Here is a 14,873-nt window from a genome sequence, read left to right as displayed (position 1 = left end):
ATGAGTTTTTAAGAAATTTAATTGGTGAATGCCATCTTTTCATCAAAAGGCACCAAGTTCATACGAAAAAAAATACATATGTCTTGATCCAAATCAATGATTTCATTTGAAATGCAAATGAAATTTAGAGAATAACTTAATGCGACGAAATATAAAAAAAAATTAGTAGGATATAGGACAGGTTCAAATTTGGAAATACATCAAATTGAGACCAAAGACTAAACAAAATGAGTTCAATTTGTGAAGTCCTTGATTTTCTCTCTCTCTCTTTTATCTTTAAACGCTTCCAATTTCGGAAGATGACCCATATAACTTGTTTAAATTATGTTGGCCGATTGATTAGATAGGATGACATGCTTTCTAATTTCATTTTGCAAGAATGGGTTGCTATGTTTTTTTATTCCAAGTCAATAACTTTATGCAGTTGTTCCATTACTCTCAACTCTTTAATTTTTCTCCATCATGATGTTGTATTTCTCAAGTTCGATTTAATGGGTGTTGACACCTAAATTTTGCCTAATCATTTAGGGTTTTATCGCATAGAAAATTAGGATTTAATTTTTAACCCCTAAACCAAAATATTTTCGTAGAAATTGCATGGCATATAGACATTAGGTGCATTTGCATTAATAGGGTTTATTAGAACATATTCGTTGGAAAAAAATTTAATTAAATTTGAAAAATTAATTTTCAAAAAAAAAAGGGAGGTTTTCGGGCAGGTTCAACCCGATTCGAACGGACCGGGCCAGCCGGTCCATTCTTCTTTTTCTTATTTTCCCACGCGGGCCGGCCCCTTTTCCCCTTGGCACGGCCCGCGACTCTTCACCTTCTTCCCCCCAACGTCGCTGGTACAGGGGAGAGGACGAAGCAGAAACAGAGAGGCAGAAGGGGCAGGCCGGTGTGATCCTCGGGTTGGGATCAGGCCGGCCACAGCAGTTGGCGGTGGCAGGAAGCTATGCGCACCTGCCGTGGCCCTTAAAGCTGAATGGAACCGAGAGAGAACGGGTGGGGAGAGAATAGAGAGAGAGAGATCCCACAGAGAGAGTGAGGCCGAGAGCGTTGAAGAGCGAGATTCGAGGGTGAACAATCTCCTGTCGGTGACCGCCACGCCTCAACCGTGGCCGGCGAAGCTCCAGCACGCCCCATTCCTCGCGGTAGGTCCTGGCTTGAGCTCTCGCCGGGTTTTATTTTGCTTGATTCGGGGTCGATTTCCCGAGGATTCCGGCTCGGAGGTGTGCGAGGCGATCGGACATAGTCTGATCTATCGCGTTCACCGCCGCCAAGCCGGATAGGGAGTGCCGCAAACGGCCGCCCCTCCTTCCCCTGTTTCTAGTCTGCGTCCCTTGTTTTTCGGGCTCACTGGCCGGAGCTCGTGGCCATCCGACTCGCACGAGTTCCGGCCCATGACACCTCCAGCTTGATCCTGTTTGTCTATGCGTTTTTATGTGTGAATTTCGGGTGCGTTTGAGCCTCGATCGAATCGGAAATCTCTCGTTTTCGTCGTGTGCCCCAGCTATTCGGTGCTTTGCCTAAGTGAAATCCGTGCGTCGTTTTCTTTTGCGTGTGATGCGTTTCCGAGCCTTGCTGTTTCTCCCTTCCCTTGCGGTGTCCTGGTTGCTCGCTGAGCTTAGTGCGGAAGTTTTGGTGTGTCGCCGACGAACGAGGATGATCCTCGTTCATCGATACACGAGTAAGGGTTTAGCTTGGCCAGTCCCCCGTCAGGACTTGGTTGGTACGCGGCCATCCAGCCTCTCGTCGGGGCTTGGTTGGCTCAGTACAGTCTCTGGCTTGTGGTTCGGGTGGCGGAGGAGGTTCGCGGTTCGAGCCACTGTCCAGGCGTGACCGCGGGAGGAAGCGACCAATTAGTCCCTCGCCGGGACCTGGCTGGTTCGCGGCTATTCAACCCTTCGTCGGGGCATGGACGGCCTCGGTCGGTCGCCAGTCACCATGGCGGTGACCCAGGTGGAGGACGCTCGCCGCTCCTCGTCGGGGTGGCGATGTGGACCAAGGCAAAGCGTTGGCCGCGGCTTAAAGGAGCCGGCGCCGGCCGGCAAAGGCGGAGTGACGGCTGGCGTTTAAGTCGCGGGCACTAGGGTTTTGTGCGAGTCGGGTCTGTGGCTGCAAACCGGGTCGGTCAAACGGGTCGTAACTAGGTAGGGTTTGGCTCTAGGGTTTCGTTTGAATGGGCCGAAATAAGTTGTGGGCCGATGTATTTAGGGCTTTGAGGTTTTATTTTCTTGTTGGGCTTTGGGCTTTTGTTTTTTTTTTTTTTAAATTCGAGCAAGGCTCTTTCCCTTTAAAAAAAAAAAATTTTGCCAGACCAGGCTCAATAAATGAGCTCAATTTAGTTGTGGACCCGGGCTGGCGCGCCCGAGTCAGTCTCAATCCGGTCCAGCGCTCCCGGGTCAGTCTCAATCTGGGTCGGATGTGGAGGTCCAACTTGGGTCCGTGTTATATTATTTTAATATTTAAAAAATTTTAAAAATTTCAAAAATCAAAAAATATTATTTGGGCTTTGGAATTGGCTTTTCTTGCCCTATTGTGCGATTAGTGTTATGTTTGATTGCACGTTGCTTGGTTCACACACTTTGAATTACGTGTTTAATTTAACCTTGCATGTGGTTGATTATGCATGTTAGGTCTATGTGTTGATTGTTGCTTCCCCTAGCTTGGTTAGGAATCGAATTTTGAGACTCCCAATTAGTGTGAACACGTTAGGTGGTGATTGAACAAGGTTAGGTACCGAAAGTGCACTAGTTGATCAATTAGTGTAATCAAGTCTCCATACCGATTGATTCTCTAGTTCATAGAAGTGAAGCAGTTCTCCCATGCTTTACTTGGGTATCTAATCGACCCATCAAAAACTGATTAGTGATGACTTCTAGATGAAATTGATTTGCATGTTAACAACTTAAACCTTAAGTCGCGAGTTGGTATGGGCTCGGGAGAGCCCGAGCTAGGTTTAGACTTAGCAATCCATTAGTCAAACCACTTAGGCGACGGGGCCGATTCGGGGAGGTCGCGACAGCTTGGTGACTCCGCTAGGGACTTGAATAGAATTCTTAATGGACTTAGGCCGTTTATCTTGTTCAATTATGCCCCTAATGTGAATGTTCTTGCAGCTAGGAGTTATAAGGTAATAAGTGATTGTTGACCCCTTGTTTTGTGGGTTTGGTGTTTGGGAATGAATGTTTATTTTTTCGAACTCTTAAAGCGTTATTTGTTTATAAATTGTTATGCATGCTTTAAATGTTTTAGCACTACCTGTTGCACACACAACCATGCTACCGGACCTGGGCCGTGATAGGATACTTTAAGATGGTGTTAAGAAAGATACAATCTCGAACGCGAGACTGCGATGTAAAGGTTGCATTTCTTTTCTCCGAAAATTCTCTCTTGATGTCGTAAGTGTTTATCCTTGTCCGCGAGACCGCGTGACTATAGGATATCTCTTTCGACTGAGCCGGAGTTAAGAGGGCCTAACACCAACGCGAGACTGCGACGGTCAAATCACCGTCTTAGCTTCACCTTGTTAAACTGTCTAGATAGAAATCGAGACTCACTTTTCATACACATGTCCTTGTGTTTGCCATGGTTCTCGATTGAGTAAGCCTTTTATCTCTGTTGTTACGCAATTTATTTACTTCCTTTTGTTGGTTCATGGCAAATTAGGTTGGTCGTTAGTCTCAATCTATATACAATGGGGAGAGCCGATGTCCAATTCATTTCCACTTCCAAGAAAGAGCTCATAGGGTAGTGGGATAAGTTGGATCAAAGAAAGATCTTTGTCCATGAACACTCAGGATAAGTAGAACTGAACACTCAGGTGGAGTCTTTGTCCATGAACACTCAGGTAGTCATGGCCACGGGCCGGTTTCGGCCCGGAACCGGCCCGGTCAAACCCGGGCCCGGACCGTTGACCGGCCCGCGGTTTGGAACCGGCCCGGAACAGGCGGTTCCAGGCCCAGTTCCCAAAAAAAAATTAAAAAAATAAAATAAAATAAAAATAAATAAAAAAACCCTACAGCAGGGCCTGCACGTCTGCAGGCCCTGCTGTGGCCCGTTGCCAGGGCAGCCTTTGCAGGTTGCCTTGGCAACGGGCAAAATCGCAAAAGTCAAAAAATAAAATTTAAAATTTAAAAAAATTAAAAAGATAACCGTTGTAATTGCAACGGTTATCTAGCTTTTTTTTTTATCCTAAATTTTCTTCTCATTTTTTTCTTATAAATTCTCTAAAATTCTCTCATATTCTCTCAATACTCTCAAATCTCAATTCTCTCAATACTCTCAATTCTCTTCTCTCAAATTTTCTCAATACTCTAAATTCTCTCAAATTCTCTTAAATTCTCTCAATTTTCTCAATCCGCGCAATTCTCTCTTAATTCTCCTAATCAATCCGCTCAATTCTCTCAATCCACTCGAAAAATAGCAAGTGGAAGTCGAGTGCCAACTGGCAAAGGTAAGAATATCATGACGGAATCCCATCATTCTTTTGATCCTCGTGATTATGCAAATTTTGAAGATGATGAAATCAACATTTTTCCCGATGTGGAGCGCGTCCCGACGCAAGAAAGTCTTCATCCCTCCTGCCGAAATATCTACAACAAAGGAGGCGGAGCGGGAACTTACATCTGACATTTGGGATCACTTCACGAAAATGGAAATGTTTGATATTAGTGAAAAAAGGTATGATATAATTTGTAAACATTGTGGGAAAATATATAAATATACAGGTGGACAAGGATATGGAACATTCAAACGACATCTTAGAAGCAAACATCCAACCCAAGCGAGAATCGATATCAGGCAACAACAAATTTCCGGGTACGTCAATCCTAACACTTCCCCTTTATTTCATTTTAATGAAAAAACTTATAAGGAAGAATTAGGTAAATTTGTTTCCGTTGAGCATTTATCATTTAATTTTGGAGAAAGATTTGATTTTAATCAATTTGTACAAAAAGCATGTGCTCCACAAGCAAAACGTGTTCCTAGAAATTCACTTAAACGAATAATTAAAGATCTGTACAAAAATAGAAAAAAGGATTTACAAAACTTTTTTATGCAATTTAATGGATGTGTGCATATAGGTAGTGATATTTGGAGTGATCATTGGCAAATGCATTCTTACATGGGCATAACATGTCATTGGATAGATGACGATTGGAGTATTCAAAAAAGAGTTATTGCATTTAGAGTTTTCGATGGTAAGCATACGGCAAATAATATTTATAGAATGATTAGGCAAATTTTAGAAGAATATTATTTGCTTAACAAAATTTTTTCAATTGGTTTTGATAATGCCGCGGCAAATACCACTTCAATTGCCGATTTAGAAAATATTTGTAAACCCGCTTTTGGCGGAAAATTTTTACACGTTAGATGTACTTGTCATGTTTTAAATTTATGTGTACAAGATGGTTTGAAAACTCTTGATATTTTTTTTGAACCAATAAAAACGGCGATTCAATTTTTTTGGAAACATCCCAAAAAATGAAAGAATGGGGTAAATTTTGTAGAGAAAATGCCAAAAGGCCAAAAAGATTTCCAAGAGATGTTCCAACTCGTTGGAATTCTACTTTCCACTTGCTTAGTGAATTTTATGAATATAAAGATTTATTATGTGCATTCATTTCTAATAATATACCTCAGATTAATTTGTACCCGCAAGAGTGGGGTATTTGCAAAAAAAAATTAGATATTTTAAAGGTTTTTAATGATGCAACTTATACTTTGTCCGGTGTTTATTATCCCACTACGCATTTATTTTTAGTAGAGTGTATTAATATTGTCGGAATTTTTGACGAATATGAAAATGATATTGAATTACAACATACTATAGTAACAATGAAAATGAAGTGGCTACATTATTATAGCGAAATTCCCGTTATTTATTTAGTTGCTTGTGTTTTTTATCCGCGTTGCAAATTAGATGGTTTAAATGATTATTTGCATACGTATTATCAATGTTTACATTATGATATGGTAAATGTTACAACCATACTAAGTGAGGTTAAAAACGTAGTAATAGAATTATATAATGAATTTTATATTAAATATAATTTAGGTGATATTGGATCTTCTCAATCTACCGAGACACAAAATGAGAGTACATGTAAAATTAGTAGAGGGTACCAACTTTTATTAAATAGACAAAAAAAAAACAAAAGGGAGTAATAGGAAATATTTCTGAATTAGAGATTTATCTAACCGTTTCCTTTGAGTTTACTGAATCCGAAGGTAGTACAGGTTTTTTAATTTTGGATTGATGGAAGAGGCACGCAAGCCAATACCCAATCCTTTCTCTTATTGCAAAACAAATTTTTGCAACCCCTTGTTCCACAGTTGCGGTCGAACAAGCATTCAGTGCCGGAGGTAATATTTTGGACGAACATCATTCAAGATTAGCTCCAGAATCAGTGGAGATGCAAGTTTGTGTCGATGATTGGACGAAGCCTCAATACCGACAACAAGAGATAGATCGGAATAATGAATCCGAATTCTTTAACGACGGAGATACCACCGGTACCGGTACCGGTACCGGAACCGGAACGGGTAGCGACGACTGAGGATAAAAGAACTGTTGGAGTTGGCAAATATTTCGGGGACCCTTGTTTCTCATACCGGGCACGCCCACGTGAGCTTAGGAAATCGAAGTATAATCCGACGACATGTGACCCCTGCGCACGGAATGCGGGGGTTCGGATAGGCTTAGGTTTTTGGGTCATTTTAGGGCATATATATTGTGCTCTTTTTTTTTTATAGATCTTTGAAACGAATTGTAAGGCGCTTAATGATAATTTATTAAGTTCAAGCCCCCTCATTCTCTCTTTTTGTCCCCAAATTTGATTACAATTTACATTTTGATTACAATTTATATTGAATAATTCATTATTTCATAATTTCATTAATTTTTTATTTCATAATTTTTTTTAGAATTTTAAATTATGAACCGGAACCGACCCGGAATCGGCCCGGAACCGGAACCAGCGGTTCCTGAACCGTGGCCATGTCTACACTCAGGGCACTCCCAAGAAAGAGCTCATTTCCACTCCCAACAAAGAAAGATCTTTATCCATGAAAGAGCTCATTTCCACTCCCAACAAAGATCTTTGGGTAATGAACACATTTTCCACCCGAGTGTTCATCTTTGTTGGGAGTGGAAATGAGCTCAAGAAAGACCTCTTTCTTGTGATAAGTAAAATTGCCACCTGAGTGTTCAGTACCCAAAGTGGAGTCATTTTCTCAAAAAAGGGTCCAAAGTGGACATAGTATCAAATGAGGGCCTGAAGTGCCCAATCAGTCTCAAATAAGGGCTCGAAGTGTCCAATTAGTCTCAAGTAAGGGCCTGAGTTCGTCGGCCGGTCAAATACTCACCGGCCAGCAAGCATGTGATTGTTCCGACGATCGAAACAAGGGTAGTTTCGTCTTTTTCTTTTTTAAAATTTTTTTTCGTTTTTCGTTTTTCTATTGTTTTCTTTTCATTTTCCTTTTCTTTTTTCTTCCTCTCTTCCCTCTGCCAGCCATAGCCGGGGCCGGCGGAGGTCGCCGGCCTCAGGCGGAGGCTGCCCTCGCCTGGGCTGAGCGGGCGAGGGTCGACCCTCACCCACCTAGCCAAGGCGAGGGCGGCCCTGGCCCGACGCCGGCGAGGGCAACCTAGGGTCGGGCGAGGGTTGCCCTCGCCGGCGTCTGGCCAGGGTCGTCTCACTCGCCTCGCCCGCCCAGCCCAGCCCAGGCGAGGCGACCCTCGCCCGACCTTGGGTTGCCCTCGCTCGCGTCGGGCAAGGGCAGCTTGCGCCTGAGGCCGGCAACCTCCGCCGGCCTTGGCTTTGGCCGACGGAGGGAAGAGAGGAAAAAAAAAGAAAAGGAAAAGAAAAAAACAAAAGAAGGAAAAAAGAAACAAAAAAATTTTAAAAAGTAAGAGACGAAACTGCTCTTGTTCCAATCGCCGAAATAGTCACGTGCTTGCCGGCCGGTGAGCATTTGACTGCCCGGCGAACCCAAGCCCTTGCTTAAGACTAATTGGGCACTTCATGTCTTTATTCAAAACTGATTGGGCACTTCAGGTTCTTTTGACACTATGTCCATTTTGGACCCTTTTTTGAGAAAATGACTCCACTTTGGGTACTGATTTGAAATTTTCCCTTCTTTTTATTTTGCTTACTTGCATTTTTACTTATTCACGTTACTCGCAATGTATATTATTATATCATGTAAATAAATCGAATTAATTTAAGAGGTTACGCCATATTGTTTCATTTCTTTGTATGTAATTCTACGAAAGAGTTAAGACGATCAAATTGTATCTTCAAGATAGACGACGGATCATTCATAGTAGAAATAATTTAGTATTTAAAAATGATTTCACAACCCTCGTAATTGTATATGAATTTTCTTCAAACCCTACTACTGTTCTTACAACAAGTTTTCAAGTAATATTCTACTTCTCTCTCTCTCTATCTCTGGTTTAGAGGTCTAAAGAAACACCGAAACGTCATCAGTGACGATATCATCTCATGGTAGGGAGATCGCTTCCAATTTCTACCCTTCATCTCTATAATTGAAGCGTATGGACAATTGCGTCATCAAATACGTCAACCACCAGGTGGTCCTCGGGTGACTCTGACATGAATTTGCAATTCATAAAAGTTTATTCTAAAAATTGGCCTCACCTTAGTAAAATAATTTGACCATATGTTATTATATTTTTGTTATTTGACCGTAAGACACGTAGCAACGTGATTCAATACGATCTATTTCTCAAATCATAGAAGTGCCCATGGCTTCAAACGGCAACTCCCGGATGAATTTGTGGATTATGATTAAGCATGACGTATTTTTTAACATCATTTGGAAATATAGAAGAAGGGCTAAAATTTACAAGCATCAATTGTAGCAAATGAACATAGATTACAAGCATTATCATCCCGCCGGTGGATTTGGATTATGGTTGAGCATGAAGTCAGCACCAAAACGTAATCAATGACGATTATCATCTCGCGGTAGTGAGATCGCTTTTCAATCTCTTCTGCTCATCTCTAGAATTGAGGCATACAGACAATTGCGTCATCAAACGCGTCAACCACCAGGTGGTCCTTCTTTTTTTTTTTTTGTGGTCAAAACCAGGTGGTCCTTGAGAGGGGGCTTCTACTTGAATTTGCAATTGATGAGAGTTTATTTTAAATAGGGCTTCATTTTGACCAAAAAAAAAAATATGGCTTCACAAAAATTTCTAAGTACATTGATGTATGGAAAAATTTCAGATAACGACATGAAATGCCATCATTTTCTCAAATAAGCATATGAAGTGGACCTATGTCAAATGAGGGCACTTACTCAAATGAGTACACTCACTCAAATCAAGGCACGCAGTACCATCATTTTCTCAAATAAGAAATTTAAAGTAGATTTTGTTTCAAATAAGCGCCCGAAGTGGGTAAGGGCTTGACTTTCCGACTGATAATGGCATTTTTGTCCTTTAACTTCTTTTTTTTGAATTTTTTTCCTTTTTTTCCTATTTTTTGGTTTTTACTTTTTGCTTTGCCGGTGGCTGGTTGCCAACCACTAGCAAAGCCTGGAAATGGCTGGGTGAGGGTCACCCTTGCCCGATCTGGTGGGGGCCACCCTCACTAGCAACAGGCAAGGGACGGCCTCGCTTGGGACAAGCGACCCTCGCTAGCCATGGGTGAGGCCGGCCCTCGCCAGCCCTTTTTGGGCTTCGCCGGTGGCCAGTTCTAAAGAACAAAGAGAAAACCAGAAAAAGGAAAATGGAAAAGAAAGGAAAAAAGAAAAGATAATTTAAAATAAAAATTATTTTCGAATGAAAATTTCATTGACCGGCCGGAATATTTCGCCAACCGACGAGGTCAGGCCCTTATTTGAAACTTATATAGCTATTTCAAGCCCTTATTTGAGACTGACATATCACTTCAGGCCTTTATATGACACAAGGTCAACTTCAAACCTTAATTTAAGAAAGTGAGGGCACTTCAAGCCCTTATTTGAAATTTTCCCTTGATATATGGCACCACCTCATTTTTTGCAATTCTTTTACCTTAATTACGAGTTACGACGAATCATTAGTACCACGTGTTACTATATTTTTGTGAGTGAGGGGGCGGGCGTTAAATCCCTGTGTAGAACAAAAGTGAGATAGAGTAGTGCTGACATATAACAAGAAACAAAAAAACAACGTTTAATTTCGCGTTTCCACCTTGTGGGCTGCTTATTTACCATTTATAATGATCCGACTTTTTTTCATATGTGTCAAGTCGTTGAAGTTAATATTACTCACAAATTACTCGACAAATGTCACAAACCATATAGGGCACAAGGGATGAACCGGGTAAAGAGCATTGTACAAAATTGAAGTCAAAATTTTCGCGATCCAAAAATAATGAACATGTAATTGATGCGATTATAATGATTAATCTTCAACTCTAATACTGAATATATCCAAATACTCCAGTAGATTACGCTGACCGCTTTCCCTTCGAGGCTTCCAGGAACGAGGATTTGGCCTCTGGTCTCTATAAATACATACATACAGCACCCACATGTTGTTAAGAACCTCCATTAGCAATTCGCAACACGAAGCAAAGAAAAAATCATGGAAAACACAGTTCTGTATGCGGGCCTCCTCCCTGTCCTCTCTCTGGTTATGCTCTACATCTTCCTAACAAGAGAACCCAAGAACCTCCCTCCATCCCCTCCTTCTCTCCCCATCATTGGCCACCTCCACCACTTGAAATTGCCCCTTCACCGGACCCTCCACCGCCTCTCCACCAAGTATGGCCCCATCATGAGCCTCCGGTTCGGGGTCCGCCGGTTCGTGGTCGTGTCGTCGCTGCCACTGGCCGAGGAATGCTTCACCAAGAACGACATCGTGCTCGCCAACCGCCCCAAGCTGTTCATCGGCAAGCACCTTGGCTACGACTACACCACCCTCGTCACGGCGCCCTATGGCGACAGGTGGCGCAACCTCCGGAAGATCGCCACCATCGAGGTTCTCTCGTCGCACCGCCTCAACGTGCTCTCCCACGTCCGGAGGGACGAGATCCGGCGGCTGATGCTCCGGCTGGCCCGGGGCGGGTTCATGTCCCACCACCAGGTCGAGCTCAAGACTCTCTTGTCGGAGCTGACGTTCAACATCATGATGAGGATGATCGCGGGGAAGCGGTACTACGGGGAGGGCGTGAACGTCGACGAGGCCAAGGCGAGGGAGGCGAGAGAGGTGATTAAGCAGATCGTCGGGAATGGCGGGATAAGTTACGCGGGCGATTTCCTGCCCATACTAAAGTTGGTAGATTACAATGGGGTCAAGAAGAGGGTGGTGGAGCTGAAGGAGAAGATCGACGCGTTCATCCAGGGCTTGATCGACGAGCACCGGAGGAAGAAGGGCGACCCAGAGCTCGCGGACAGCATGATCAGTCATCTTCTGCATCTACAGGAGTCTCAGCCGGAAGACTACTCGGACTTCATGATCAAAGGCCTCGTCTTAGTAAGTGTTGTTTCTTATTCCTATCTCTACATCTGTTTTTTTCTTCTGGGCAAATCCTACCCTCCCGTGAGAATACTCACGGCAAAGTTGCCGTGTGTCTTCTCAGTCGTCCATTCTTGTCAACTTGATATGAGTTGTCAGTCGTTGAATTGAGTCGGGCAATTTTGTTGTGCCCAGAGCCACGGCCGCGTAGATTTGACCGATTTATGTTGCTTCTGTTTCGAATATTTAGAATGCACCTCCACCACAAATCATAGTGATAATACTACTTACAATGAATGGTGAAAAATCGTAGGTTTCGTTTTTCAATAAACAGAATATATCGCACTCTCTCACAAATAAACTAAAATCTTAGATATAACTAATTTACTGAATAAATGTGTAGCCCGTAGTTGCAATCACCGTTGTTTTTTCGCACATGTATTGTCAATTTTCCTCGAGACTGACATGTTGACTAGGCTGATGTTTGTGGTGCTGGGCAATTCACTCTCACTCTATCACTTGGAGCAATCCCATTCAGTGTTCTTCGTAGAAGATAATGATGTCTCACATAGATTTAGATGAAAGGTCCAAATTTTTCTGATTGTGGGAGTTCATAAAAGGAGCAGATATGGTTGTGGGTTTCTGGGATTGGCTTATCCACGAATCTGCTCAACCAGACTTTGCCTGAATTTTATTGACCCTACAAAAATCAAAACTTTGCTATTTCGTCTTTGGATTTGTGACTATAAAGGGGTCATTATCAAATGGAGCGAAAGAAAAAGGAGAGAGTCACTATCGACGGAAGGCAAAAAATTGGTAATAACGAATGATCGGGTTGGGTTGGGTTGGGTTTGATTGCAGTTTTTCAAATTGGATTTGATTTCACTTTTTCAAATGCTTAATTGTTGATTGCATATTGAGCACCACGTTTAGGACTATTGGTACAAATATCAATCTTAATATCAAGTTGGGACACCACAACGACTTATTAAGATTTATACTCTTTCCTTTTAGATTTTCTACGTGATTACATATATGTTTGTGCACTTACACGACCATATACCAATTATAGGTAGTGATTATTTCAATTCTTAGTTGCAATATCAAAAGATGCCTTTTAGAACTGCGTTGATCCAAAGTAGTGTCATCTTGGAAAGAACTTAAGTAAAGTAACCGATTCGTAGGAAAAAATATTTGCATTACTGACGGACCTGTGGTAAATGACATGTCGTGTTTCATTTTTCTTTTCCGACTTAATATTATAAGTACAATGCCCTTTTCTTTTCTTTTAGATAGTCTTATTGTAAGTATTGTTATTGTCATTTGAAGTCTTATTATCTCTGAATCCTAAAGTTGATTTACACAATAACTTCTTACACATATGTGCAGGTTTTGTTAGCCGCCGGAACAGACACATCATCGCTTACATTAGAATGGATAATGGTAAACTTACTAAACAACCCTGAAAAGTTAAAGAAGGCCCAAGAAGAGATTGATTCCGTTATCGGCCACGACCGTCTAGTAGAAGAATCGGATGTTTCGAATCTACCTTACCTTCAGTGCATCATCTTTGAGACTCTTCGACTAAACACAACAGCGCCACTTTTGGTCCCGCACGCGTCATCTGCTGATTGCACAATAGGAGGATACTTCGTTCCACGCGACACTATTGTGACGGTGAATGCATGGGCTGTTCACAGAGATCCTGAGTTGTGGGAGGACCCATTGAGCTTCAAGCCCGAAAGGTTCGAGGGCAGTGGTGGCGAAAAGCAACGTACGTTGATATTGCCATTCGGGCTGGGACGGAGGGCGTGCCCTGGTGCACCCTTGGCTCAGCGGGTCATAGGGTGGACGTTGGGGTTGCTGATTCAATGTTTTGATTGGAAAAGAGTGAGCGAAGAAGAGATCGACATGAGGGAAGGCTCAGGAACCACCATGCCAAAAGTAGTACCATTAGAATTAATGTGTAAAGTACGCCCTTCTATGGAGAAACTCGTCCCTAGAGATTAAGTTGGTCGACTAGTTTGTCGCGAAATAGTTGGTGGACATGCTTTCATATTATATGTAGTAAGAGTCCGCATATAATTTATGAGTTTCAACTTTTGTATATTTTCATTTTCCTATTTGTTTTGGAACTTTATAGAGGAGGTTCCTAGAGTTCAGAAGATATATGGTGCTAATGGTGGCTCTATGGATTTTCTTATATAAACCTAGTAGTACTTTTCTTGAATAAATGTAGCCGTTCGGAAAGTATAGATTTAGAGTTTTTTTTTGTAGTTTAATTTTCTATTGCTAATGCAAGGTCACATGCTTTTTTAATCTGCCTTCTTTTCGCAATTTTCTTTCTTTTCTTTCCTCCACGTTTCTACTTTCGTGCAAGTTACTCTTCTTGCATTATGTTTCTACATGTAAATGCAAGAATATACTTCTTCTCATCTTTTATTGGAGATTAGTTACAGAGAGATCATTGTTTGCTAAATTAGTTACAAGCTGATGTTTTCAAAAGTGAATGTCGTGCCCTTATTCAGGTACCGCGCAAAAATTTACTACAGCATCGAGCAAATTCATCAATTTTCCGGTCCTGCTCACTAGCTTATATTTTGTATTATGGCAAGTAGCAACACTATTTGTGCCCAAAGATTCTCATGGTTGGTGTAATTGATTGAATGTCACTTGTTCAGATCACACCTATGGCATACAAACTGCTGTAAGTCAAGTGTCGACGCCCAAAATTTTTGCCCCAAAGATCAATATTGTGTATACGTATGTAATTGGAATTTATTTCCTACGAAAAAGATTTTCCACCACACGTTGCATTTCATGTTTGAACATTTTAGTGGCATTTCATGCACACACCTAAATTAAAAGGGCATATTGTTCAAATTCTGAGTCCAAGGTTACTTTGGTCACTTTTCAAGTCTAGTGGTTCTCTGGTAATTTTATTTAGAAATCACATGTTTAGGCATTTTCAAATTTGCATTGATGGAGAGATTCATATTTAGGCATGTTTATATTGCATAATAGAATAGGATTTGCGTCTTGTATCATAAAATTATTCTTTGAGATAAGTGCATTAAAAGTCTTAAAACTTGTTATGAAAATGCAAATGAGTCCTAATATTTTGAAAAAGTGCAATCAAGTCCTGAAACTTGTTACGAAAATACAATAGAGTCCTCAAACTTTCAAAAAGTGCAATAAAATACTAAAACTTATCAAATTACTCTTTAGGATTGCATTTAGACTAAGCTTCCATAATTACATTGTTTAAGGAAGATTTAATTTCCTTTAATTTAGCATTTTAGGAGAAAATGTTTTTTTATTGCATAATATATAGTTGCCATTTTCTGCATTAGACTGAGGATTGCAAGACATATAGAAAATCCTAGATGTA

At 41.4% G+C, this 14,873-nt stretch overlaps 1 protein-coding gene across 1 annotated transcript; it reads left to right on the top strand.

Annotated features, from left to right (window-relative positions):
- The first annotated feature begins 10,549 nt into the window (after positions 1 to 10,549).
- Positions 10,550 to 13,801, top strand: LOC115682418 (cytochrome P450 81E8-like). The gene is made up of 2 exons (XM_030606633.2): positions 10,550 to 11,500; positions 12,872 to 13,801. The coding sequence occupies exons 1-2, from the start codon at positions 10,610 to 10,612 to the stop codon at positions 13,490 to 13,492; spliced, it is 1,512 nt and encodes a 503-aa protein (XP_030462493.1). The 5' UTR covers positions 10,550 to 10,609; the 3' UTR covers positions 13,493 to 13,801.
- The last annotated feature ends 1,072 nt before the right edge of the window (positions 13,802 to 14,873 follow it).

Source organism: Syzygium oleosum, unplaced genomic scaffold (genome assembly GCF_021117445.2).
Source record: "Syzygium oleosum isolate NSW1041296 unplaced genomic scaffold, Sole_v2.1 Sole_v2.26, whole genome shotgun sequence".
Classification (NCBI taxonomy): Eukaryota; Viridiplantae; Streptophyta; class Magnoliopsida; order Myrtales; family Myrtaceae; genus Syzygium; species Syzygium oleosum.
Note: the sequence above shows the minus strand (reverse complement) of the source record. Positions and strands in the feature narration are given on the sequence as shown.